Here is a 27091-nt window from a genome sequence, read left to right on the forward strand (position 1 = left end):
TCATGTCTATTTTCCTTACTTCCCTCCATTATAAAATGGTAATAATAATAGCATTTACATCCCAATGTTGTCAAATGAGATGTTTAAAAAGTGTTCATCATATTTCCTGGCACACAGCAGGTACTTAATCAATATTGGTTCCCATCAACTTTTAATGCATTGATCTTTTCACTGAACCATATTATTTCTCAAAACTCTTAAGATGTGCTTCCTTATGTCAGACTTAAAATCATTTCCTTTCAATTCCCAGCCAATACTTCAGCTTTATCTTCTGAAGACAATTAGGAAAACCAAGATCCATCATTGATGGGTTAGCCCTTTGATTATCTGTATCCATGCCTCCTCTCCCTACCAGTCTTCTCTGCCAAAATAAACATTTCCAACTCTTTCAAGAGATCATCATCTGACATCTGACATGTTTTATCACCCTGGTTTTCCTCCTCTGGATGATCTTTAGCTAGTCAGCAACCTTTCTTAAAATGTGACATCTAAATAGGCAGCTAGGTGACTCAGTGGATAGAGTGCTGGTTCTGGAGATCTAAGTTCATATGTGGACTGAAGACACTTACTAACCATGTGACTCTGGGCATTTTGCTTAACCCTGGTTGCTTCAGTTTTCTCATCTGTAAAAGGAGCTGGAAAAAGAAATAGCAAATCACTCCAGTATTTTTGCCAAAACTCCAAATGAGGTCATGAAGAATTTTATATGACTGAAATGATCAACGATGAGCAACAACAAAAAGATGGCAGATGTACTGGAGACAACTTTTAAGTGGTTTTTAAAGTCAACTTTAAATGAGTTGTTTAAGTGAGTAAATGCTCAGTACAAACATTTACATCTCAAACGTTGCAATCACCAAACTCAGGCCTTGATTTTTTGTTTTGTTGATTGTTTAGACTTAAAAAACTATTAATAATACAGAGTAGATTTTTTAAATGTTTGCCTGCATTCCCTTTTTCACCTCTTGGTTGTTAAATACTTAACCCACATGCCCTTGTATTGCAGAGTGCAGTAGATTTCTCATTGGATCAATTAACATTTACTAAGTACCTACTATGTGCCAGTTACTATGCTAGGAAGTGTGGATACAAAAAGAGGCAAAAACATAATCCCTTCCCTCAAGAAGTTTACAATATAATGTGGGAGACAACATGCAAATAAGTATATACAAACCCAGCTCTACACAGAATAAATAGAAATAATTAACAAAGGGTAAGTACTAGAAGTAATTTTCCAATAAAAGATGCGGATTTTAATTGAAACTTTCTCTGATTCCATGTGTACACACAATTATTGAAATCAGCATTAAGGTCGAAAGAACTAGTCAACTTCCATAAATACTCATCAATTTTGATAATCTCTTGGGTTGGATGCAATGGGATCAGAAATAGACATTTGGAAGGGATTTCAGAAGTCATCACTTCACTAGTATTTTTGCATGAATATTCATTAAGGAAATTGGTTTGCTCTCCCTGGTTTAATTATCAAATCATATTTGAGTCATAAAAATGGTATGGTAGAATTTGGTAGTACTCTTTTTTTTTTTTTTTTTTTCCAAATAGTTTGTATATTGTTAGGATTAAGTGTTCCTTAAATGTTTGGTAGAATTCACTTGTAAAACCATCTAGTCTAGAGATATTCTTTTAGGAAGCTCATCTGTGGCTTGTTCAATTTCTTTTTTCTAAGATAGATATTCTATTTCTTCCAACTTTTTTTTTAATTTGGGCAGTTTATATTTTTTTAAATCATTCATCCATTTATCTTGGATTGTGTTTTACTGGCATATAACCAGGCAAAATAACATAATTGCTTTAATTTAATCTTCACTGGTGGTACATTTCATCTTGACACTAGCAGTTTGGTTTTCCTTTTAAAAATCAAATTACCCAATGATTCATCTATTTTATTGTTTTTCTTTTTCATAAATTCAGTTTATTTTTTATTTATTAGTTTGATGGTTTTATTAATCTTTCTTTTGAATTTTAAGATTTTCATCTTGATGTTTAATTAGGCATTTAAAATTTGTTATTTTTCTGGATTTTTAAGCTGTATTCATTTATCTCTTCTGTCTTTCTTTCATTGCTGTGTGCATTTAGAAATATAAAATTTTCCCCAATTTCCTACTTTGGATGTAGCCTATAAATTTTGGAATGTTGTCTCATTGTTATCATCCTCTTTAATGAAATTATTGATTTTTTCCCTATGATTTGTTCTTTGATCCCATTCACTCATTAGGATCAGGTTATTTACTTTTCATTCATTTGTAATCTATGCTTCTATGGAACTTTGTTGAATTTAATTTTTATTACATTAAAATTCCTAAAGACTTTATTTAATATTTCTGCTTTTCTACATTTGTGAAGTTTTTGTGCTAAAACATGGCCATGTACTGTACAGCTGAAAGATGATAGATTCCTTTCTATTTCCATTCAATTTTCTCCAGAAGTCTATCTTATCTAATTTTTCTAAAAGTCTCTTCATTTCCTTGACTCCTTTCTTATTTATTTTGTGGTTGGATTTATCTACTGTTCAGAGGGGAAATTTGAGTTTCTCCACTAGTATAGTTTTTGTTGTTTGATTGTTTATTTCCTCCTGTAATTCATTTCACTTTTCCTTTAAGAATTTGGATGCTATGCCATTTGGTACATGTATATTTATCATTAATATTACTTCTTTTTCTCTCCTTTTAAACAAAATATAATTTCCTTGAATATCTCTTTTAATTGCATTTATTTTTGCTTTCACTTTCTCTCAGTAGTCCAAATTTTTTTCCTTTTTAGTAGTATTTTATTTTTTTCAATTACATGTAAAGATAATTCTTAACATTTATTTTTAAAATTGCTTCCAAATTCTCTCCTTCTCTCTTTTATCTTTTTCCTCCCCAAGATCAACCAATTTGATATGGATTATATATGTGCAATCATGGAAAACATATTTCCATATTAGTCCTTGTGCAAGAGAAAACAGACTAAAAGCAAAAAAGCATGAAAAAGATAAAGTGAAAATAGTGTGCTCTGACCTGCATTCAGAGTTCATTGGTTCTTTCTCTGAATGTAAATAACATTTTTCATCATTGACTCCTTTGGAACTGTCTTAGGTCATTGTATTGCAAAGAAGAAGTGTCATTCATTGCATAATGTTGCTGTTGCTGTGCACAGTGTCTCTTGGTTCTACTCTCTTTACTTTGCATCAGTTTGTTAATCTTCCCAATTTTTTCTGAACTTCACATGATCATCATTTCTTATAGCATAGTAGTATTCCATTACATTTATATATCACAACTTGTTTAGCCATTCTCCAGTTGCTGGGTATCCCCTCAACTTTTAATTCTTTGCCACCAAAAACCAACAACTTTGCTCCAAATGTTTTTATGCATATAGGTCCTTTTCCCTTTTTTATGATCTTGTTGGAATACAGAAGTAGTAGTGGTATTGATGGATCAAAAGGTAGGCACAGTTTCATTTCTTTTGTGGCATACTTCCAAATCACTCTCAAGAATGATTGGATCAGTTCATAACTCCATTAATAGTACATTCTTCACCACCAGAAAAGAATTGCTGTATATATTTTTATACATGTAGATTCTTTTCCTTTTTGTTTTTATGTCTTTTCAGATATAGACTTAATAATAGTATTGTTAAGTCATACATGATTTTGGTTCCAAATTGCTCTGCGTAATGATTGGATCAATTCACAATACCACCAAATGCATTAGTGTCTCAATTTTCACACATTTCCTTCAACATTTGTCATTTTCTTTTTGTGTCCCATTAGCCAATCTAATTGGTGTGACATAGATAATACCTCAGAATTGCTTTAATTTGTATTTCTCCAATAAATAATGATTTGGAGTATTTTTTTCAAATGACTAGAGATAGCTTTATTTCATCTGAAAACTAACCATTTATGTCTTTTTATCTTTTATCAGTTGGATAACAGCTCCTTATTTTTTTATTTTTTATTTTTTATTTTTTTTTACAAATTTTACTCATTTCTCTACATAGGGTAGTTTTCTTGATAATATCTTGAGGGTAATCCAAGTAAACAGAAATAGTCAACTTTCTTTACATTCAACAAAACTTTATGAATCACCTCTTCTGTGTCTAGCCCTGTGCTACTTAATGGAAATTCAAAGGGAAAAACAGAAAATCATATCTGCTCTTGAAGAGGTTGTATTCACAGGAAACCCACAGAAGGTCCTCCAACCATAAGCATGGTAGGGATTTCTGATGAGGTTGTTTTCTATCCTACAAGGATTAATAAAGCATGACTTAAGGATACTGACTGCTAAAACCCATATAATCCTCTCTATTAGCATTTCCCTGGGCTTTGTCACTGTGTCTTTCTTATCAAGAAAACACCCTCTGCTAAGAGTCCTCTCAAACTTGATAGCAATGAGAAACATGACCTTTCTTGAGTTATGCTCAAGGAAGACAATGAACATCTTGTTTACTTCAGACTTAAAATTCTGCTTCTCAAGATACTTTCTAAATGTCAGGAATGGTTCAATGATGTTGAATGTTCTCAGCATTTTATCACAACATTTGAGAGAGTTAAAATTAAGCCTCTGTAAGTCACAATGAGAAGCTATAAAGGCTGATCAGATGGGACTCTCTTGATTTACCCTTCAGGGCTTCCTATTAGAACATGATATAGATGGTATAGCATGGTATAGCATGGTATAGACTTTACTTCTCTTCTCTTTTTTCTGTACCCAGGAAGCCTCAGACAACTTTGCAGAGCCCATTCTTTGGCATGCGTCTTTGGTTTTCCTTCAACCCTCAGATGCAGACAAATGTGAAAGTGATACAGTTTGTCCAAGTTATACAAAATGTAAAAATATCCTTGGAAGGCCCTATCAGATGAAAGAACATATCATTATAGAAATGCAAAGAGATGTAAACTTAGTGCTGTTTGTGTTTGGGGAAAAAAATTCATGTCTGATGGGGGGAATGATAAAGGCCTACAGAAAGCAACAGATTTTATAAATGGAAAAATCAGTTCAATATACACTCATTTTTAGCTACCAAACATTCAAGTAGAAAAAAAATAGTCACTTTCTTTAAATTCAACAAACATTAATGAATCACCTGTTCTATGTCAGGCACTACATTAGTTGCTAGAGATATAAAACAAAAAATAAATATACCTTCCCCTCCAAATCTGGGTTTGTATCCAGCAATCAGAAGGTGCAGTTCAAAGACCCAGTAGTGATCTGGAAACGGGAAGTCAAGGTTCACTGCCAAGCAAAGGTGAGCATTCATTAGCTAAATGAAATAGAGAACTTAGGCAAATATCTGAGGTTTTTCTGGAAAAAATTCTAATACTTTCATCCAATTAATCTCCATATTTTTATTGCATATGCCTAAGAATTGTTGCAATTCTGTTTTAATAGTTTTGAGAGCTGAAACTCTACAAAGACTTTTTGGAATGCTGTGTGTGTATATGTGTATGTGTGCATATGTGTGTTGGAGATACGTGTATATGTGTGTGATATGTATGTACACACATATATCTGTGTATATGTATATACAGGTTTTTTTGCATATTTCCATATGGAGTCGAGAGAGAAAAATCAGAAAAAAAGGGGAAAACCATGAAAAAAAAGAAAAAGAAAAAAGGTGAAGCATCCACAAAATTTTCTCAGGATGAGGATGAGTTTCCATCCAAAATTTATTGGAATTGTCTTGGATTACTGAATTGCTGAGAAGAACCAAGTCATTCATAGTTGATCATCATACAGTTTTGTTGCTGTGTACATTGTTTTCCTGGTTCATGTAAATCTTTCCAGGCTTTTCTAAAATCAGCCTGTTCATCATTTTTTATGGAACAATAATAATATTCCATTACTTTCATGCACTACAACTTGTTCAACCATTCCCCCAACAAATAATCCATTTAAGTAACCAAGGGATAGGGAGGAAGAGGAACCTTGATTTTTTGGATGCTTGCCCAGAAGAAGTCATGGATTTCCTGTGCATTCAGACCCTATGTAGTATTCTCTAGTTAAGACGCCATCTGGCATGACCAGTCCCAGTCCTAGCAAGAAGCTAACAAATGGGACGTTGAGATATTGTTCTGAGGTGCTATATCTTCAGTCTCCTCTTCATGCTTCATCCCCCACCCACTTTTGTTGTATATATCAATAAACGTGCAGCTCTGATTTTGTACCAAACTTGTGAGAAAGTTACTACTGCAGCTGTATCTAGAGATAGGAACTGGATAGAAGAATTCAGTCAGAATTCCAGTGTGAACACTTGCAGGGTAAGGACCTCTCTGCCTTCCTTTCAGCTTTAGCTATTTCTGCTGTCTCTGGGAGTGCAAACAGGACTACATTCCATGAAGCAGCTTTATCAAGTGTCTTTTTCCCTCACATATCTCAAGACTTTGACCCAACTCAAGCCCTGTCTACATTACATAATTCAAGTAAACAAAAGTAGGTTCTTTCATGGTCATCTGCACAATGTAATCAAAAAAGAACATTTTCTCATATCTCACATTCACAGACAACTCATGTAAGTAGCTGATGATCTGAGAACTTCATTTTTGACCAGTAATTGAATACCAGGAATTACACAATAAGTGTGAAAAGGATTCATACACAAACACATGACCAGAAAAATGTATGATGTAATATCAGCCAAAATTTAGGCCATGACGGATAGACTCATGGAATGTTACAGTGGAAATGGACTCCCTATGTTCTAGTTCAACTCTACCTTATTTGCAAAATCCCTTCTTATAGCCTCTCATCTTCATTCTCTCCTCTCTTTTCCTTTCTCTGTCTTTTACAATTTGTTTTCAAAAAGACTTAGTTTCAGTTTCTCCTTAAATGCCTGGAATCTGAGAGGGAAATAAGGGAGAAATTTCCTTTGTTTATGTCAATGCAATCATTTCTTCCATTGAATAATACCTCTTCCCCAAATGTTTTTCTTGTTTCCATCCTAGATATTTCCTGGTGTTCTAAACTTGACAACGATACATTTTCAGGAAATTGTCCCAAACAAGTGAGTTTATATCATTATATAAATGTGTTTCTTATGTATAGGGGAAATTTTTATAAATAATCTTCAAATATATATGAATAATTATCTTTAAAGTTTTATTAAAAACTTAATATTGAACATCAATACAACCAAGTTAATTATAGATGGAATATATTAACATATAATACAATATAATATATAACATAATAGTGTATGATATATAATATATATATAATATAAACTTGTTTACTAAGTATATCAGTTCAATGAATTCATTTGAATACATAAAATAATATAACAACTTGGCAGTCATTCTCTCCAAGACTCCATCTAGATTCTTTGCCTATTCATTTTCTTATATGATCATAGTCTGTGTGGGTACTGTCCTCATTTTGGGGGTGTGTGTGTGTGTGTGTATGTGTGTGTGTGTGTGTGTTGCTTTGTCACCTTGATGTTTCTGGATGTTATTCCTCTCTCTCTCTCTCTCTCTCTCTCTCTCTCTCTCTCTCTCTCTCTCTCTCTCTGTCTCTCTGTCTCTGTCTCTCTCTCTCTCTCGCTCACTATTCCTCTCTTAACATACACTAAATTTCATTTGATTTCTTGGCTGCCATATCATATAAAACAAAGAAGTAGTCAATTAGTCATTTGCACTTCTCAGATTGAATGTCTATATTTTAACACAACTGGATTTAAAAGAATGAAAAACATTTTTCCATGCTCTTTCTTAGCCAGATGCTGCCAACTTTCTAGATGGCCACAGAGAGGTTTGCACTAGTTTACAGAATTTATCCTCTGCATGTCGAAATGGCACGGCTCCACTTACTTTAGAGGTTTGAAATCCTTTTATGGCATATAAAATTCTAAGAGACAAGATCCTGGGTGTTAATTAGGTCAGCAAATAATCAATAAATTGAAACCAGTGGTCTCCCTGGAGACCAAAGATTCCAAGGGAGTTTTCAAGGCAGTTTTTAATTCCAGTCTGTCTTCTTGACAGCACATTACTGAGATCTCATACTGATGAGGAGATGGACTAAGAGCTCTCAACTCTTCCCAATCACTTCATTGTAGGAAGATGGGGAGGGTGATATGGGAGTGAAGGGATGGTGGGAATGAGGGAGGGGAAGGAAGAGACAGGGTGATGTGAGGGTTTGAGGAAGGTTGGGATTGGGGGAATAAGAGCTGCTCATGAGATTTAGCAGCCTCTGACCATCTGGGCCAAGGAATCACTTGATCAGGATCTATCTGGTTAAGTATTTCCTTTGTGATCCAGGTCACCCCAAACTTTTCATTGGAAAAGTTAGGAGCAAGAGTGAGCAGTGATAGTAAGTCAGAGGACCAGACCAGACCTTGAAAGGGAGTGGAATGTGATCAGTCAGTTCTTGGAAGCAATTTTTGGAAGATTTTTAAATGTAAACTAAATGAAAAAGTGGGGATTTTAAACAGAGAAGGAAATATAAATTAACATTAATATCAAATGATATCACATTAAAATTAATTTTCCTCACTTTTTCTTCTCATCTTGGAAGCACATTCTCTCTACTCTATAACAATAACAAGTTTGAGGACCAGACTGAAGATGAGCATAGAGTGGGTGATGGAAATTGGCAGTTTTTCTTGAAGTCTCATTCCTGTGATCTTAATGCTCTTTCACCTTCTTAGGACATATGACCATGATGAGAAATGGCCTAGCTCAGTAGGCTTGGAATTAAGGGATCTGAGCTCGAGTGCTGGATCTTCTCCATACTTATTATGTGACCATGAACACATCACTTATCATTTCGAAACCTCTGCTCCTTACATATTAAATGGCCTAAAAATCATCCCAAGCTATTGTGAAGTAAAGGTTTTATAAACTTGAAAGTTCTAAAAAGTAAATTATTATTATTGTTTTCAGAAAAGCCCCCAAGTACATTGGAATTAATAATCCCATTCATTGCCTTTGAAAAAGAATAAGGAGAGTAGATGAGGCTCTATTATTTCATGTTCAATGGTCATGTTTTTTTATAGGATGAGAAAATAGCAGGTTATGAATGAGACAAAAGCAAGAATATCACTTTCTTGTGTTAATTCATAGGATGAAAGATTTGGAAGGAGAAAGACCATCTAGTGCAACTCCCTTAATTTTATGAATAAAGAAATGGAAGCATCATGAATGTATATACTATGGTCAAGGTCCAAATGGTAGTAAACAACCAGGCTGTAATTGGAACCCAGAAACCTATGGATTCACATCTACTCTACATACCTGCTAAGCAAAGAAATCACAACTTTCTGAAGAGCAGTGGCTTCTGATTAACCAAACCTTATTGCCATGCATACCCTCTATCAAGGGACCAGAGAACTTGTCTCTCAGAAGCGGACAAGGCATGTGTCCGGAGGACTCAGTCTCCATACAGAATGCATATTACATTGGAAACATCCTGGGCATAGTTCTAGCTCAGGAATGGCTAGTTCTTTGGCATGGTCACTGTTTTTGTCCTTAAACTATTCCCCCTTCTTGTGGCTTTCAAGAAATGAGAATAACTTAAAAGAAAATTCTCAGAAATACTATGATAGAGCAGAAAGCATATTGTTCATGGCATTAAGAGAAAGCTAAATTCATGTCCCTATCCTTAACACATACTATCTGTGACCATGAGCAAATAATTTTATCTCTCAAGACTTCTGTTTCCTCATGTATAAATGGGTATAGACTATAACCTTTAACTCAATTGGACTGGTGTGAGTGAGATAATATAAAGTGCCCAGCAAGCCTTGAATAGCTATAGTAACATCAAGATTCATTATTTCTGGAACATATTATGTTTATCAGCATAAAGCTGAGAATTTTATTTTTCCCAGACTCAAGCTGTATTAGTTCACTGTGAAAATACAACCATGATAGAACAAAGCAACCAAAAAACCTCAATCAGACTCACTAACATGACATGCATCTTTTTTTCTTTATTACAGGATATTGCCAATCATTTTGACAATTTTCCAGCTCAGGTGAATGGAACCAAAGAAGAAATAGCTCAGGTAGTGAGCTTCTATCTTGAGACTGTACAGAAAGTTGCATATGAGTTTGCTCTTAATCTCCCTTCTGGAAATCAATCTTCAGTAACGAAGAAATTAATGGGTAAGACTGATGATGACATTTTGCCCTGGGTTGACAGTTTGGTTAATATTTAGTTGTGTGTTCTTTTAAAAATACTCAACTAGGGCCCATGTGAAAATGTGTCCCATTCTATATCTGCATCATGAATCCATCCACTCTTTGTCAGAAAAAGGGCAGCAATTTTCAAAAGGGGCCCTCTGGAATCATTATTCATCTTAAGTAATTCAGGTTATTTCTCTTTATAGTGTTGGTGGTTTTGGATAAATTGTTCCTGGTTCTACTCACTTCACTTTGTATTAGTTCATACAAGTCCTCCAGTTTTCTCTGAAAATATCTTTCACTATTTCTTATGCCACAATAGCATTCCATTATATTTACTTATCTCAATTTGTTCAGTCATTCTTCAAATGATTAGTTTCCAGTTCTTTGCCACCACAAAAAAAAAAGACTTATTGTAAATATTTTTATACGTACGAATCCTTTTCCTCTTTCTTTGGTCTCTTTAGGGTAGAACACTAGCCATGGTATTTCTGGGTCAAAAGATATGAAATCTGAAGATTTTGTTTTTGTTATAATTGTTGGAAACATTTGAATATATGGGCTCATAATGTAGACAAGGCAGCTAAGATTCCAACATGGTGGAAAGTCTTGAAATGTTTGGTATTCAAAATGTGACATTACTAGAACACCCTTGTAATCATTTCACAGGAATTCAAAACTTTGTTGCCTATTCCAAAAAGCTCAGGAAAGGTAAACTTGGAAGCAATTTAATTTAAGGGGTCATTTCAAGTTTCTGTCTGTGCAGATAAACAGAATTATCTCCTTGAATATTACTATTCATTTTCCCACTGTAGAATTATCTTTAATAATGGATTTCCTACAATTTATTTTCTTGGGAGCTAATAGAATCCAGTGAATAAGGCACTGAAATGACAGAAAGATCACAGGATCTAGAGGTATAAGAGGCCTCAAAAGTTTTGTAGTATGAAATTGAGGCTCAGGAAAGGTTCGTGACTTTTCCAGGGTCACAGAGGTAGTAAATGATAAAATTTGAATTTAGGTCTATAATGCAATATAAGTCTATTAGCTCTATAGTAATGCAAATTTGACATTATTTCCATTGCACCATAATTCTGAGTATCAGTCCATACTTTTCCTCTGAATTTCCTATGAAATAATGGTAATGACTCTATGGACTACTCACCTGCTCTTAAATTTTCTTTCCCATGTGAAAAAAAGAGATGATGATAATGGTGATGTTAGTGGTGATAAATCCTCAGCACTGACACATTTCCTGGAACATAATAGTCACTTAATAAATCTTTAATGACTGATTGAACAAATTTGTATTTTAGATGTATTGATTCATCAAAATCCTCTTCTATTTGAATGTTTAGGGACCATTTAGCAACAAAATTGCTATTTCTCTGTCACACAGGTCTACATGTCTCTGCACCCAAAAGGCACTTCATGCCACAAGTAAATTTTGAGGAATAGACAATAAGCGGATTTAGGCATTCATTTTACATTTCCTTTTTTCTTTTCAATAGCTATCACAACATTGACCATTGAAGGTTACTGCGACAAAAACAACTTAACATTCAAATTGAAGGCTGGAAATGAAGTGATGAATCTTAATTGTACCCTAATTGCTGAAAAAGATTCAAAAGGTACAGAAAACAAAATGCTATAATTAAAACAGGACTTCTAGGATTTCTCATTACATTAAGCAGTTAGCTTCTAAGTCAGATTAATGAAGTTGTCTCACTAAGTTTGTAAGCTTGTTATTGAGGAACAGTGGTTGGGGTGGAATGGAGATAAGTTATAGATGCACAGTTGCATCATTGTAGGAGAAATTCTAGTGTGTAAAGTGCCTTTATCAATGTAGATCATCAATTCTATTGTAGCTTCTCATCTTTGAGAATTGCCTGGACACTGAATAGTTAAGTGACTTGTCCATAGTTAGATAGCCAGGTCCTCTGACCTCTAAGGTTGAGTCGCTATCCACTATGCAATGCTTAATATTTGGATAAATTTCCCCTAATCATTGTCTATATAACTAAGGATTATCTGAAGGGAATATGTGGCCAAAATATGCCTTCATTGTGTGCTATTATGCTGGACTGGCAAAAAAATTCAAACATCTTTCTTTTTACAATTTCTATTATACTTCTTATGTAAACAATTTATTGGGATTGTGAACCTACTGAGATAATTTCTCAATATAAGAAAATACTGTCTACAGATAAGAGCTGTTCTGAAATGGAAATGTATTGACATAGCAAAGCTGACTTTGAGTTCCCCATCACTGAAGGTCATAAAGCAGAAGCTAAATGATGCTTCTTGAAGATATTGCTGAAGGGACCCCTGCTTTCAAAGATGGGAGGAGGTCAAATTCTGTGTTTCTGAAACTCAGTCCCATTATTAGACTGGTTCAATGACCCCTTAAATTTGACCCATATTTTGAAGACTTTTTTTCAAAAGTTCTTAAATAAATTGTTTCTCTTCTTTCCTTACAGGTGCAGTTGTTTTTATTTCTTACATTTCCATTGGATCCATAATAAATGAGACATTTATCTCCAAGGAAAACCTTACCATCGATGAAAAACTAGAAAACATTTATCTGAACTCCAAGGTAGTGAGTGGGACAATTGGATATAGGAATGATAGTTTCCTATCCACCCCTGTCATCTTCACTTTTCAACACATTCATGTAAGTAGAAAGTAAATGGCTTCCTTCTTGTTTTTGAACTTCCTGCTCTTTTATACCAGGAATCATGTCCTTCTCATTCCAGATGAAAAGAGTGAAAGAAAAGCCTCTTTGTGTTTACTGGGACAATACAGTCTGGTCCAACAAAGGCTGTAACACCATCTCTTTCAATGACAGTCACACCGTATGCAGCTGCAGTCACTTCTCCAGCTTTGCAGTACTCATGGCATCTGTGGAATTGAAAGTAGGTTGAATTAAATTAATTTGATTTTATGTCCTTTACAATTCAGCTGTTATTCACCTTTCCAGCCTTATTATACATTGCTCACTTTCATGAACTCTGTGGTCCAATCAAACTGGCCACCATTCCATCTCCCATTTCCATGACGTTTCAGGCTGTCCCCCATGCCTGAATTGCTCTTTCTCATTACTTCTGCTTCTTAGAATCATTGGAGCAGCTTGAACTCCACAAGATCTTGATAATTCCTCCCTCCCCTATCTGCTAGTGCCTTCCCCTAAATAACCCCCTATTAATTTTGTATATACTTCTATGCGTATATGTTGTCCAGATGGTCTTCCACTCCTTGAGGGGCAGGGATGGTTTCACTTTTATCACGGCACCACCAGAGTCTATCTCACACAGGACCCAAAACATAGAGGTCTCTCAATAAATGCCTGCAGATGGGTTGTTTGATTATAGCACTACATGTAAGAGGCTCTCTATCATAGATACCAATATATATTCATAGAAGTCATTAACTCCATTTATTACATGGGTATATTTTTTGCTTTAAAAAATATAAATTCCCTGAGAGCAGGAATTGTCTTTGTATTCCCCAGAATCTATCACAATGCCTGGCACAAAGGAGGTGCTTAATAAGTGTTTGTTCATTGAGGTGACAACTTTTTTGAAACAGGTTCTTCACCTATAAAATGGAAATGATATCATTTACTCCACATCTCAAAATGCATGTATTAAATTCAATATGTTCAAAACTGAAATCATTGTCTCTCCTTCCACATTCTTCTCTCTTCCCAGCTTGCTACCACCACCCTTCCAGTCACCCAGATTCATAGCCCAGGTGTCAGTCACAACTAGATTTGTATCTGAAAGATTCAGCCAAAAGGGGAATAATGTAAGCTGTAGGTGGATAAGTCTGTCTGCATATGGTAAATAAATGCCATTATACACACACACACACACACACACACACACACACACACACACACACGTATATATTATATACATGTGGAATATACACATATATATATATGTAATATATAATATTACATATATATATATATATATATATATGTATATTCCACTGATGGTCCAGAAGCATCTATTAAAACCAGCATAAACAGGTGAATCTTGAAGTCTTCTAGTAGACAGAAGCAAGGCTCAAAATGATGACCACTGTTCTTCTCTTTCTGATCAAAGGAAGATTTCGTGCTGACTATCATCACCTATGTGGGTCTGGGCCTCTCCCTGCTGTGTCTCTTTCTGGCTGCCCTCACCTTCCTCCTGTGTCGAGCCATCCAGGGCACTGGCACCTCACTCCACCTCCAGCTCTCCTTGTGCCTCTTCCTGGCCAACCTCCTCTTCCTCACCGGAATTGAACGAACAGAACTTAAGGTAGTAGGAGCCCTTGAAGTTCTTTCCTATAGAAATCAAGTGCAGCTATTTTTCTGGTAAGGTACATGGGTCACAGGGAAGACAGATGTGATAATAGCTACCTGACTGTATGGCAAACATTTACTTCAATTATGTTGAGGAGGCACTGTTTTGGATAAATATTATTTGGTAAGAACTTTTGCCTGGGGAAGTGAAGCATCATGGCAAGGTGGATAGAGTGCTGAAGTGGAATCAAGGACTCCTAGTTTCAAAGTCTATCCCTGACACTTGTGTGACAAAAATAGATCACTAAGTTTTCTGAATTTCAGTTTCTTCATTTACAAAAGGGAAATAATAAAACTAACCTGACTAGGTGGTTGTGAGGATCCAATGGGTTAATACAGGTAAAAGAATTTACAAACCTTAAATATTCCCATATTCCAGTGGGATCTTTGTCATGAAGATATGGTTCCTCCCTCCCTAAATGCCCCCTTCTTCTGCTTGCGTCCTTCATATACTTTTGTAAATCCTCTACCCATCACAATACTCTCATGGGCCATCCATTTGGTTGTCCCTGACTCATCCAGTTTATTTCCTTTCTAGTCAAGGACTAAATGAAAGAATAGAAGAGGGACATTAAGTCCCCTGGTGGCCACAGCTAACCCCCTACCTCTGTTGCCTTGGGCCAGAGTAATAGAGGTGATCAGACTGGGTTTAGAGACCAGGACCAAAGGAAGAGGAAAACTCAGGGCCAACCTAGAGGTTATGCTGTTGGGACAAGGTAGGAGCCTCAGGCCTTAAGAGCACTCCTTGCCCCACCCATCACCAAAGGGAGAACAGAAGTCCTGCCCAAGAGGAGAGAAAATGAAAGAGACTCCTTTACCTGCACATTTGAAGAGTTTCATTTCCCCTAAACCACTATGGCTTCCTTGTGTAACATAATTTTGATTCCCCTGTGGATATTTTTCAGAATCCCTCAATTTCCTCAGCATGGTATAATACAGAAAATGAATTATCTTCACATCTATGAATATTTGAGTTCAAGTTTCTCTCTCTGGGCATATAGAGGTTGTCTCAGAACTCTGGGCAATGTTGCAGGTGCCAAACTACAATTCTAGAGGGAGTTCCTCACCTTGGAATATCAGATCCACTTCATTAGCTCCCCACAGGGATCAAAGTTAAATACTCTGGCTTGTTACACTTTATGAATATCATATGAAGAAAAGGGGGGAATGGCTTTGTTTAACCCTAAAATGAGTTACAAAAGGAGGTTGTGAGATTTCCATCTGCTCTGTACATACCACATATGTGTTTATAATTTATATGCTAAAATGTGAGGTCCTTAAGAGGGGCACACTTTTAAAAAAGTTTTTTTGCTGTTTGTTTTCTTACTACTTAGCATAATGTCTAGCACATAGCATTTTATAAATACTTATTGAACAACTTCATGGTCTGCACAGAAGACATGCTCTCCACATTCATTGATAACACAAGACTGGGACTGGGTCTAATAAGATCAAATTTGACAGAGATAAATACAATATCTTATAGAATCAACTTTACAAATCCACATCAGGGAAGACTTAGTCTATAGTTTGAAAAAGACAACAATAGAAATAAAAATAATCATGCATACAGAAAAAATCTAAATTGAATGTTGCAAGTTTATTTTAAAAAAAGAAAGAAAGAGGGCAGCTAGGTGGTGCAGTGGATAGAGCACCAGCCTAAAGTCAGGAGTACCTGAGTTCAAGTCTGGTCTCAGACACTTAACATGTTCTAGCTGTGTGACACTGGGCAAGTCACTTAACCCCAATTGCCTCAGCAAAAAAAAAAAAAAAAAAAAAAAAAAAAAAAAGGAAAAGGAAAAAATGGACATGACTCAAAAGGAGGGATAGGAGAAGCTACCCCTGCCTCCTTCTCTTTATGGAAGTAAGAGGTAATTAGATTGTAAAGTCATGAAGGGCAAGCATTGTCTTTTGGTGCTTTTTGGATCTTCAAGAAATTAATACAGTTCTTGGCAAATATATGTATTTAATAAATGTTGATCAATTGATCAATAGATTCACCTTTGTGGTACATTGCATATATTTTTAAACTTTTATGATATAAAGTTCAGCTTTGCTGATTTTTCCTTTTTTTCTTTAAGGCTATTTGTTATAGAAAACAATTAAAATTTATTTTTAAAATAAAAGAAGAAACAAGGAATCACAGAGATTCATTGGTTAATTTCAAGCTCATTGTGAAACAACAATACCATATGGTAGGCAGATAGAGAAGTGATAACCCCCTGTGTTCTGCCCTGAGCATTTCTGGAGGATTGTGTTCAGCTATGCCAGAGTTTTTTAAGAAGATCAGTGATAGTTCTATAGAATGTGAAGAATCTTGAAAGCATTTCATATGATGGATAGTTGAAAATAATGAGGCTATTTAACCTGGACAAAAGAAAACTTGGGTCTTGACTCTATGTTTAAAAATACTTTTTCTCAAGAACAATGGAAAGAAGTTGCAAAGAAGTGAACTTGGGTTTGATGTTAGGATAGGGCTCTAAATGATTTGTTTTTGTTGTTCACTTGTTTTCAATCATGTCTTGATGATCATCACCTATTTCTGGGTTTTCTTGGCAGAGATACTAGAGCAGTTTTCTTTCTTCAATTCATTTTACAAATAAGGAAACTGAGGCAAACAGGGTTATATGACTTGTCCAAGGTCACACAGCTAGTAAGTTTTTGAGGCTGGATTTGAACAAAGGCCAGTACTCTATTGCATCATCTTAAAGCTATCTAAAAGTGGAATGAGCTGCCTTGGGAGGTAATAGATTCCTCCTTCTTGGACATCATTAGGCAGAGAACAGATGATCTTTTATTAAATATATCATAGCAACAATTTCATTCTGGTATAGGTTGAACTCAGTGGCTCCTGATATCTCTTCTAAGGCTAAAATTATTTGATTCTATGATTAAAATGTAGTCAATTATCATGTTTCTTGGGTGATTTAGAAATGTGCCTATTGAAAGACAGAGGATAATAATCATAACTGAAATTATTATAATATTTTAAGAGTCAATTTCTCAAGAGAACTGAGGTAGAAGTATACCCATCAGCTAGGGTCCAAAATAGGCTCCAAGAAAGGAAGTCAAAATAGAAATAAGGAAATGTTTTGACATATTATGGCAAGTACAGATAGAATTGGGATAGATAGTCAAAAAGTAGCATTGTGGTAACTTAGGATACATAAATAATACTGTTCACAGGAGAAGGGACAATTATTGAAAGGAAGAAGGAGGAGGGGCTCCTGGGGGAATATTTGCCAAGCAGCCATCAGGGTTTATTATTAGGGGTATATTCCCTGTTCAGGGTCAGGATACTTTTGCCATTGTGAAAATCATCCCTTTAGACAAAATTACAGGATTGAGGTAACTATTTAAACCAGACCACATGTGTCCCTTATTCAAGGACAAGTGTTTGCTACATCGGAGGAACAGACCATCCACTTTTTACTGAGTGCTTGTGTCATTATTACATTATGTTTCTTCTTTGATAATAGATGGAGACTTTCTTTAATTATATCATCAGATAATTGGGATGGGAGAGGCCCCTACATTATTAGTCAATGAAAATTTTGTGATCCCTATATTTTCTCCACAAAAGTTTGCAAAGTTCTTTATACAGATTATCATTTGAGCCTTCAAATAACCATGTAATAAAGATGGCAAACATCATCGTCACTACACAAATGACTTCATTAGAAAGACCTCAGAAATCATCTAGTTCAAGGATTTCATTTTACAAATGAGAAAATGGAGACTCATTGAGTTTAAATGTTTTGTTGAGAGTAAAATAAATAGCAAGAACCAGAAGCAGGATTCAAACCGAGGTTTTCCTGACACAGATCAAAAAATTTAGTCTACCACAGAGCCTCAGAAAAGGGAATTCTCAGGGTCACTTAGGATTCTGAGGCTTTATTTATTTATTTATTTATTTTATTAATTTTATAATTATAACATTTTTTACAACATTATCCCTTGTACTCCCTTCTGTTCTGAATTTTTCCCCTCCTTCCCTCTACCCCCTCCCCTAGATGGCAGGCATTCCCATACATATTAAATATGTTACAGTATATCCTAGGTACAATATATATGTGCAGAACCGAATTTTGTTGTTGTTGTTGCAAAGTAAGAATTGGATTCAGAAGGTAAAAATAATCTGGGGAGAAAAACAAAAAAAAAATGCTAATAGTTTACATTCATTTCCCAGTGTTCCTTTTCTGGGTATAGCTGATTTTGTCCATCATTGATCAATTGGAATTGGATTAGATCTTCTCTATGTTGAAGATATCCACTTCCATCAGAATACATCCTCATACAGTATCATTGTTGAAGTGTATAATGATCTCCTAGTTCTGCTCGTTTCACTCAGCATCAGTTGATGTAAGTCTCTCCAAGCCTCTCTGTATTCCTCCTGTTGGTCATTTCTTATAGAATAATAATATTCCATAACATTCATATACCATAATTTACCCAACCATTCTACAATTGATGGACATCTGTTCATTTTCCAGTTTCTAGCCACTACAAAAAAGGGCTGCCACAAACATTTTGGCACATACAGGTCCCTTTCCATTCTTTAGTATTTCCTTGGGATATAAGCCCATTAGTAGCACTGTCGGATCAAAGGGTATGCACAGATTGATAACTTTTTGGGCATAACTCCAGATTGCTCCCCAGAATGGTTGGATTCTTTCACAACTCCACCAAAAATGCATCAGTGTCCCAGTTTTTCCACAGCCCCTCCAACATTCATCATTATTTGTTCCTGTCATCTTAGCCAATCTGACAGGTGTGTAGTGGTATCTCAGAGTTGTCTTAATTTGCATTTTTCTGATCAACAGTGATTTGAAAGACTTTCATATGAGTGGAAATAGTTTCAATTTCATCATCTGAAAATTGTCTGTTCATATCCTTTGACCATTTATCAATTGGAGAATGGCTTAATTTCTTATAAAGTAAAGTCAATTCTCTGTATATTTTGGAGATGAGGCCTTTATCAGAACCTTTAACTGTAAAAATGTTTTCCCAATTTGTTACTTCCCTTCTAATCTTGTTTGCATTAGTTTTGTTTGTGCAAAAGCTTTTAAATTTGATGTAATCAAAATTTTCTATTTTGTGATTAATAATGATCTCTAGTTCTCCTTTGGACACAAATTCCTTCCTTCTTCACAAGTCTGAGAGGTAAACTATCCTATGTTCCTCTAATTTATTTATGATCTCGTTCTTTATGTGAGGCTTTATTTATATCAAAAGAACTAGAAAGAAAATAAAACAACATTTTCCTTTCTCTATCCACCCTGGTAAGTTGTAGAAATTCTCTTCCATGTACACACCACTCATCTCAGCCTTAACTGTCTTTTGCAGATTGTGTGTTCCATCATTGCTGGGGGGTTGCACTACCTATACCTGGCTGCCTTCACTTGGATGTTCCTGGAAGGGCTGCACCTTTTCCTAACTGTCAGGAACCTCAAGGTTGCCAATTACACCAGTGCCAGCCGGTTCAAAAAGAGATTCATGTACCCCTTTGGCTATGGAATTCCAGCTGTGATCGTGGCTGTGTCAGCAGGAATTGTCCCCCAGGGTTATGGGACAAAACACTAGTGAGTGGGGCACAGCATTTTTGTTATTGTGCATTAATCTACATATTCAACTGGTATTCTGGAGTTAAAACTTTTTTATTTGGTTCCTAATTTATTCAAAGTTCAAGTTACCTCTCCCATAAAGATGGATTCTAACAACTCAAGATTCAGTGTCCAGCCATTTCAATCCAATGCCTACTCCAATGCCTAAGTCCATGTTAAGTTTTGCCTATGTTTATAAAAATATCTTTAAATCAGAGAAGTGAGGTTCAGAAAGTGAAAAGCAAACAGGTTCCAATTCAAATTACCCAATTTCTAAGCACCTACAACCTACAATTTGGTTGCCCCTTGGAACTGAACAAGCAAAGTTATTATTGGGTAACTTATAGGCCACAAGATGTGTGCTCCAATAATCCATGTGTGAAGTACTCCTTCTCCCTTCCCCTCAGTTCTTAGAATCTCCAGCCTCTTAGGCTCAGCTCAAGAACCCCCTTCTGTAGAACACCCCATACATTAATGGCCTCCTCCAATGATTTGTATTTCTATTGTATATAATTTGTATTTACTTGTTGTGTATATATTTTTGCCCCCAGAAGAAATAGGCGCCTTGAAAGCAGGGACTTAATTTTTTTTCTTTGTTCCTCTGTCCACTGGCATCCAATGACAAATGAAACAGTACCTGCTCTTAAGGAATTTGTACTCTATTACACATCTGCTATGACATATCTCCTCTCTTGCCCATTCTGAAGCAGATTATATATAAAGCCAAAAGAATGTTTGTATGCCCTTTATTCTCATTTGGGATGTCTTCCCCAGGTTTTTCCATCTTTGCTCAATACCATTGGTCTGGCCGAAATCATAATCATTAACTATGGACATGATAATGGAGTGAATAGACATAATGCATAAACCAGATTATTCCTGTTGAAACAAGTGTTACTTTAGCCAACAAACATTTATTCAGCACATGTGAAGCATTGTGCTTAATGTGCTCATTAAAAATGTCAGGTCAGACAGGATGCTTAGCTAAGATACAGCCCCCAGACTTCTTGGAACTCACACTTCATTAAGGATAAGAAGAAGGTACAGAAAGAGAAAGCTATTAAAATATAACTTGGAATGATAAATAATCAGGGAGAAGCAAGAACAGTACTTTATAAGGTAGTGAATAAAGACTAGGAATGGAGCAGAGACCCTTGGAATTTAATAGCAAAATAGAAAATGAAGGTACTCTGAATATAGCAAACAGCCTGAGTAAAGGTTTTGAAGCAAGAATATGAAGGATACATTGGTATCTCTTGAAGCTACCTTTGAGATATCTCTGCACAAGGTGCTTAATCAATGAATATTTTTTTCTAATTAATTTCTGCTGTTCATGAAGATCTTCTTACTCTTTCAGTAATGCTTCTGTAGAACTACTGTGTTCTTGATGCATTGATTACAACACAGAAACCTATGCTTGTATTAGAGAAGAAAAGAATGTTGTTTCTGATGCTATCCAAAAAGGCCTTGCAACTTTTGAAGAAAAGTTTTCTTATTTCTGTACTATAGGGCAATAAAATCTAGATCAATTTAGCTGGTTTCCTAGGCCATTCTTCACATGTTGGTTCTCTTGTTAAATTTGTTTGCTAACCTTTATCTTTGTTAAATATCTCTTTACTCTTTCCCCCAGCTACTCAGCCCAGGTGGTATACAAGATAATGGTTTATCAGATGTGGTCATCAGTGTTCCCAGATGCTGCCTTGACCTCAGTGGAGAAATGTTGCTCTGAATCCAACTTGATCTGTCTTCTTGAGTTGCCATATTTTCTAGAAATTGGAACCAGAGTGTGCAAGAGACTCTAAATGTATCAAAGATACACCCTCCCCCTACCAGCTGACATAATTTGTTGTTTGTACCCCAACCTGGACTCCATATATTATTTTGGGAGTCAAGAAAGGGACGAGTCTTTACTAGGCTAAGAAACTGCTTGGCAGCTGGGACCCTTTAAAATAAACATACCTTTCATATCTTTTGGTCTAGCAGTTCCCAAGGTAAAGACTGCCATTTTTGCTATCATCTTGCTCTTTTCCTTCAGCAGGGGTTTTAGCCTTCAGCCTCCTTTACTGCATCTTTTCTTCTCCAATACTACTCCCATTTAGAAGCAGATTTCTGTTTTTTCCTCCTTCCTTTGTTGCTCTTTCATAAATATGAAAATTTCTGTTTGGAACTTGAACTCTTTGCACATGCTTAAGGTTCCACATGCACATTCATTTCTCTTATAATAAACCTAATTTTTCAAGTATGTTTCATGAAGTTCTGATTGTCTATTGACCATCTCTAGCACTCAGCACAGAGCTTGGTATATAGTAGGGGATTATTGAATCTTAATTGACCTACTAGGTACTAAGTACAGTTGTTCCCACTTTGTTGAAGCCAAGTAAGGTCTGTCAGTGCCCTGGGGACAGACTAATACCTATATCTAGCTACGGTTAGTTTCTTCCTTTAATTATAACCAACATCTTCACACTAGAGTCTTTAATTGCTCTTTAATTGGCTAATGTGTTTTAGGGCTGTTTCTCCAATCAGATTTTAAATTTCTGTGAAACTTGTGTAATTGTTGGTGAAGTGAGCTTGGAACTTAGTGATCTAATTTGGAAACCCAGTTTATGTCATACTACTTGGGTGATCTGGAACAAGGTGATTCATCACTTTGGGTCTTAGTTTCTTCATCAACAAAATGAGAATAATAGCATTTCTACAGTCTTAACTCACAGGATCTTCAGAAAGGCTTGGCAAATCTTAAAAGGCATAGAAATGTGAGCTATTGTTGATTCAAATAAATCCAACATGTTTGTATAAAGCTGCTCCTATGTATCAGGCCCTAAGTAAATTTCTTGGGATACAAAGATTTTCTTGGGAAGGAGATATTCTCCCTAAGTTTGACTTCAATACCCAAATCTCCAAAGCCAGGATGGATACGATACAAAAATGTTCATTTATTGATGTTGTTATTTCCTTTTTTTCCAGTTGTTGGTTAAATCTACACAGGGGATTTGTCTGGAGTTTTACAGGACCAGTGTTTTTCATCATCTTGGTGAGTCAAAAAACAACTTTTATTTTCTGCTTCTGTCAAAATGAGCTGAAAATCAAAACAGGGTAGTGGGTGGTGGAAATAGCACTAGATTTGATATCACAAAACCAGGATTCAAATCTAGATTTTTCTGCTTAATCCCTAGATGACATTGGATAAGTTATTTAGTCAATCAATGAATTCATATAAGTGTTTACTATAGGCTAGGTTGGGTTCTTGGGATAGAAAGACAAAAACACAGCCCATATTTTCAAGAAGTTCATATTTTAATAGGGCTGATAACAAGCAATCAAATCTGTACATTTATGAAATATATAGGATAAATAGAAGATATGAATGGAGGAGGCAGAGGAAAATGGGAAAGGTCTTTTATAGAAAATGAGATTTGAGCTGAGTCCATTGGTTATCAAAGGATGTGTAACCCTACAGGGACAATAATTTTGCTCTCAAGGTCAAATTTTTTTTCAAAATAATTTTCCACTATTCAGGCATTTTTAACTCTTTGTAATATTTCTTTTGAAAAAATTTGAGGTTTTCTTGGAAAGATAGTGGAGTAGGCTTAGACAGTAACTGTGTAACCCCAGACAAGTCACTTCACCTTGTTTGCCTTGGTTTCCTCATTTGTCAGATGAGATGAAAAAATCACTCCAGTATCTTTGCCAAGAAAACCCCAAATGGGGTAATGAAGAGTAAGACACAACTGAAATCACCAAATAACAACAACAATGCTAGGAATAAGTTCCTAGGTCTATTGGTTGGATGGTTATAACCATGTTGATTATAAATATTGATCCCCAAAGTTTGGTTCAAGCACTTCTTATAATTCCTACAGATCAACTTATCTTTTTATTTGACAACCCTATGGATTTTGAGAGAAAGACTTTCATCACTCAACAAAGAAGTGTCTACCATCCAAAACACAAGGTAAGCTGCTCAGCCCCTTCTTTGCCTTAAAAGTCCAGGGAACTCTGGATAACTTGTAGAAGATGCTCTAGTCTTTCCAATACTGATGCTCTGTAAACTCTCTGTGCTGAGCTGATTTGACATTTCTACAGAAAATTTCTATTGGATAATAAAATAATACTAATGAAAAGGAAGAGGAGAAAAAAGAAGTAAAGGAGGAAAAAGATGGTTCCCATTTATACATATTTTAAAGTTAATAAAGCATTTTTCTAACTACTGTTCTTCAAGGTATATCTCAACAGATATTATCATCCCATTTTAAGAAGAATAAATGACTTGTCCATGGTCCCCTAGCTATATAAGTTGCAGGGATAGGACTCTTGACTTCAATTCCAGTTGTTTTCTATCCACTAAAACAAGTGGCATCTCTCAACAGCTCCATTTTTGCATTCTGATAGATCTGGAATTATCATTAAGCTCTTGAGGAAAAGTTGATACTGCCAGGTAGAAATCAATCAACATTGCATAGGAGACAATTAGAAAAGTGTATTGGTCTATCTTAGTAGGTAATGAGCCCATCATTTCTTTTGCCACTTTTGGGAGGAACATTTGCTCCAATATGAGGGGTACTAAACAGGTAACTGTGTCCACTTTCATGTTGAAATTTTTATGGGAAAATGTGATTCATTTATAAATACCTATTTTATATGGGTTTTTTGAAAAATATTTTAAAATTAAATTTTCTTTTTTATCATGAACTTTGCAATAACTAAAAAAATGAACATTTTAATCTACTGATAACAAAATATATTTCTTTTTAAAATAGCTGTACATAACAGAAATCCATAGTTTCATATGCCACTTTTTAAGAAACTTATCTTTGTACAAGAATAAGTAGCTTTAGCTATACTATAATAACAATTTAAAATACATATTTAATATGATATTCATAAAGTTAAGTGTCAGAATGTTCAACTCTGTTTTAACCATTAATTCATTTCCCCAAATGTCTCTTTTATAGTAGTAAAGCTTAGGCTTTTTATAGCAGCAAAGGCAGCCTTAAATAAGGATGTTCAAAAAGAGTTCAAAAAGGGGAGAAAGGAAAGAAGGAAAAAAAAAATTGCATAGGACCTATTATATGCCACACATTGCACTAAGTGATTTTTATAAAAATTATCTTATTTGATAAGAGGTTATGGATGATTTGTGTCCAATCTATGGTAAAGCTTTCTAAATTCAATTAGATCTGATCAGCCATATTTGGACATCTTGTACTTTGATTCTAAAATAGTAATGTCATTTTGGCCCTCTGTGAGAACAAAGGACAAAAACCAAATGGGAATAAGACATGTTGAGTTGAGTCTAAGATAAACAGGAAACATGAATCTCATCTTTGCCTCTTGGATTTTATAGGACCCTGACAATTAAAGCCCTAGCTCAGCTCTTCATCCTGGGCTGCTCCTGGAGTCTTGGCTTCTTTCTGATTGACTCTATAGCTGAACCAATCCGATTAATCATTGCTTACGCCTTCACCATCATCAATTCCTTGCAGGGAGTCTACATTTTCCTGGTACACTGTGTCCTCAATCGCCAGGTAATAAGGAGCTTTCATCGTCTTATCAGCTTACATGAAGAAATCCATTTCCAAGAATTACAGATTCATAGAATCTCAATGTGGAAAGGGCCTCAGAGGCCATTTAATCTAATCCACTCTGGAACAAATATCCCTTTGGTGAAGATGTCCTGTTACTCACTGAGACAGCCCCATTTCATACTTAAAATGTTCTAATTCCTAGGAAGTGTTTCCTTATTTTAAGGCTAAATTTGACTCTTTGTAACCTCCATCCTTTGCTCCCATTTAATGGGTACATATTATCTTTTTTCTGATACATTGTGTTCTTTCATACATTTTCTTTGGAGGAGAAACTCCTTTTGACCAAGAACTTCTCTCATTTTCAATCTTCCAGTTTCCTATCACTTGAATAAAAGTTTTGTTATAATTCCCTTACTTAATTTTCTTAATGGAAAAATAGTTCTTGGAGAGCAGACAGTAACCTGTTTGACAATCTTTCTCAATTTTTCATAAAGCTTTCTCTATTTCCTGATTACAATATTAATTTCTTCTCTCCTAGAAGGATCACAATAAAAACACAGAAAGAATTTAATATAAGATATATTTATTTAACCTTCTGTCAAATTGTCAATGATGAAGAAGAAAGAAAGAAAGAAGAAAGAAAGAAAGAAAGAAAGAAAGAAAGAAAGAAAGAAAGAAAGAAAGAAAGAAAGAAAGAAAGAAAGAAAGAAAGAAGAAAGAAAGAAAGAAAGAAAGAAAGAAAGAAAGAAGAAAGAAAGAAAGAAAGAAAGAAAGAAAAGAAAGAAAGAAAGAAAGAAAGAAAGGAGGAGGGAGGGAGGGAGGGAGGGAGGGAGGGAGGGAGGGGGGGAGGGAGGGAGGGGAGGGAGGGAGGAAGGAAGGAAGGAAGGAAGGAAGGAAGGAAGGAAGGAAGGAAGGAAGGAAGGAAGGAAGGAAGGGAAGGAAGGAAGGAAGGAAGGAAGGAAGGAAGGAAGGAAGGAAGGAAGGAAGGAAGGAAGGAAGGAAGGAAGGAAAGAAAGAAAGAAAGAAAGAAAGAAAGAAAGAAAGAAGAAAGAAAGAAAGAAAGAAAGAAAGAAAGAAAGAAAGGTCACCTAGGTAATGCCAAATTTGTAGCAAAAGTCACTGCCAAGATTATGTGGACCTTAACTCTGACAGCTCATCTAGGAAGGGGCTATTTCTTTCCATCTATCTGTAGAGATCCAGCAAGAGATTGCCTGTAGAGTTTGGACTCTTCTTGAGATTCAGATGCCCAGTTGCCTAATCCCTCAGATGCCCAATAGGCTAATTCCTAATTCTCTCACTAAGTTCATACTAACAAATGTCTGGAACAATTTCATCTGTTGTCTGATCTATATAATAAAAACTCTTTTCTGGTCCCTCACAAAACTCTTGTTATAGAGACTTTATGATGGAAAAGTAAACTAAATGAGCCCTGAACCAGATCTCACATTTAGAGTAGCAACAGGTAAGATTAACATTCTATAGCATT

At 35.4% G+C, this 27091-nt stretch overlaps 1 protein-coding gene across 1 annotated transcript in view; it reads left to right on the plus strand.

Moving 5' to 3' along the window:
- The window catches only part of LOC141566086 (adhesion G protein-coupled receptor E3-like), a 68166-nt gene that overhangs the window by 32219 nt on the left and 8856 nt on the right, over positions 1 to 27091 (plus strand). The window contains exons 4-14 of the mRNA XM_074310140.1: positions 6950 to 7008; positions 7716 to 7817; positions 9940 to 10105; positions 11635 to 11754; positions 12604 to 12797; positions 12880 to 13038; positions 14236 to 14430; positions 19821 to 20056; positions 23045 to 23111; positions 23941 to 24032; positions 25425 to 25605. Coding sequence (XP_074166241.1) covers positions 6950 to 7008; positions 7716 to 7817; positions 9940 to 10105; positions 11635 to 11754; positions 12604 to 12797; positions 12880 to 13038; positions 14236 to 14430; positions 19821 to 20056; positions 23045 to 23111; positions 23941 to 24032; positions 25425 to 25605 — 1571 coding nt within the window. The remainder of the gene's footprint in view (positions 1 to 6949; positions 7009 to 7715; positions 7818 to 9939; positions 10106 to 11634; positions 11755 to 12603; positions 12798 to 12879; positions 13039 to 14235; positions 14431 to 19820; positions 20057 to 23044; positions 23112 to 23940; positions 24033 to 25424; positions 25606 to 27091) is intronic.

This window comes from Sminthopsis crassicaudata, chromosome 1 (assembly GCF_048593235.1).
Source record: "Sminthopsis crassicaudata isolate SCR6 chromosome 1, ASM4859323v1, whole genome shotgun sequence".
NCBI lineage: Eukaryota > Metazoa > Chordata > Mammalia > Dasyuromorphia > Dasyuridae > Sminthopsis > Sminthopsis crassicaudata.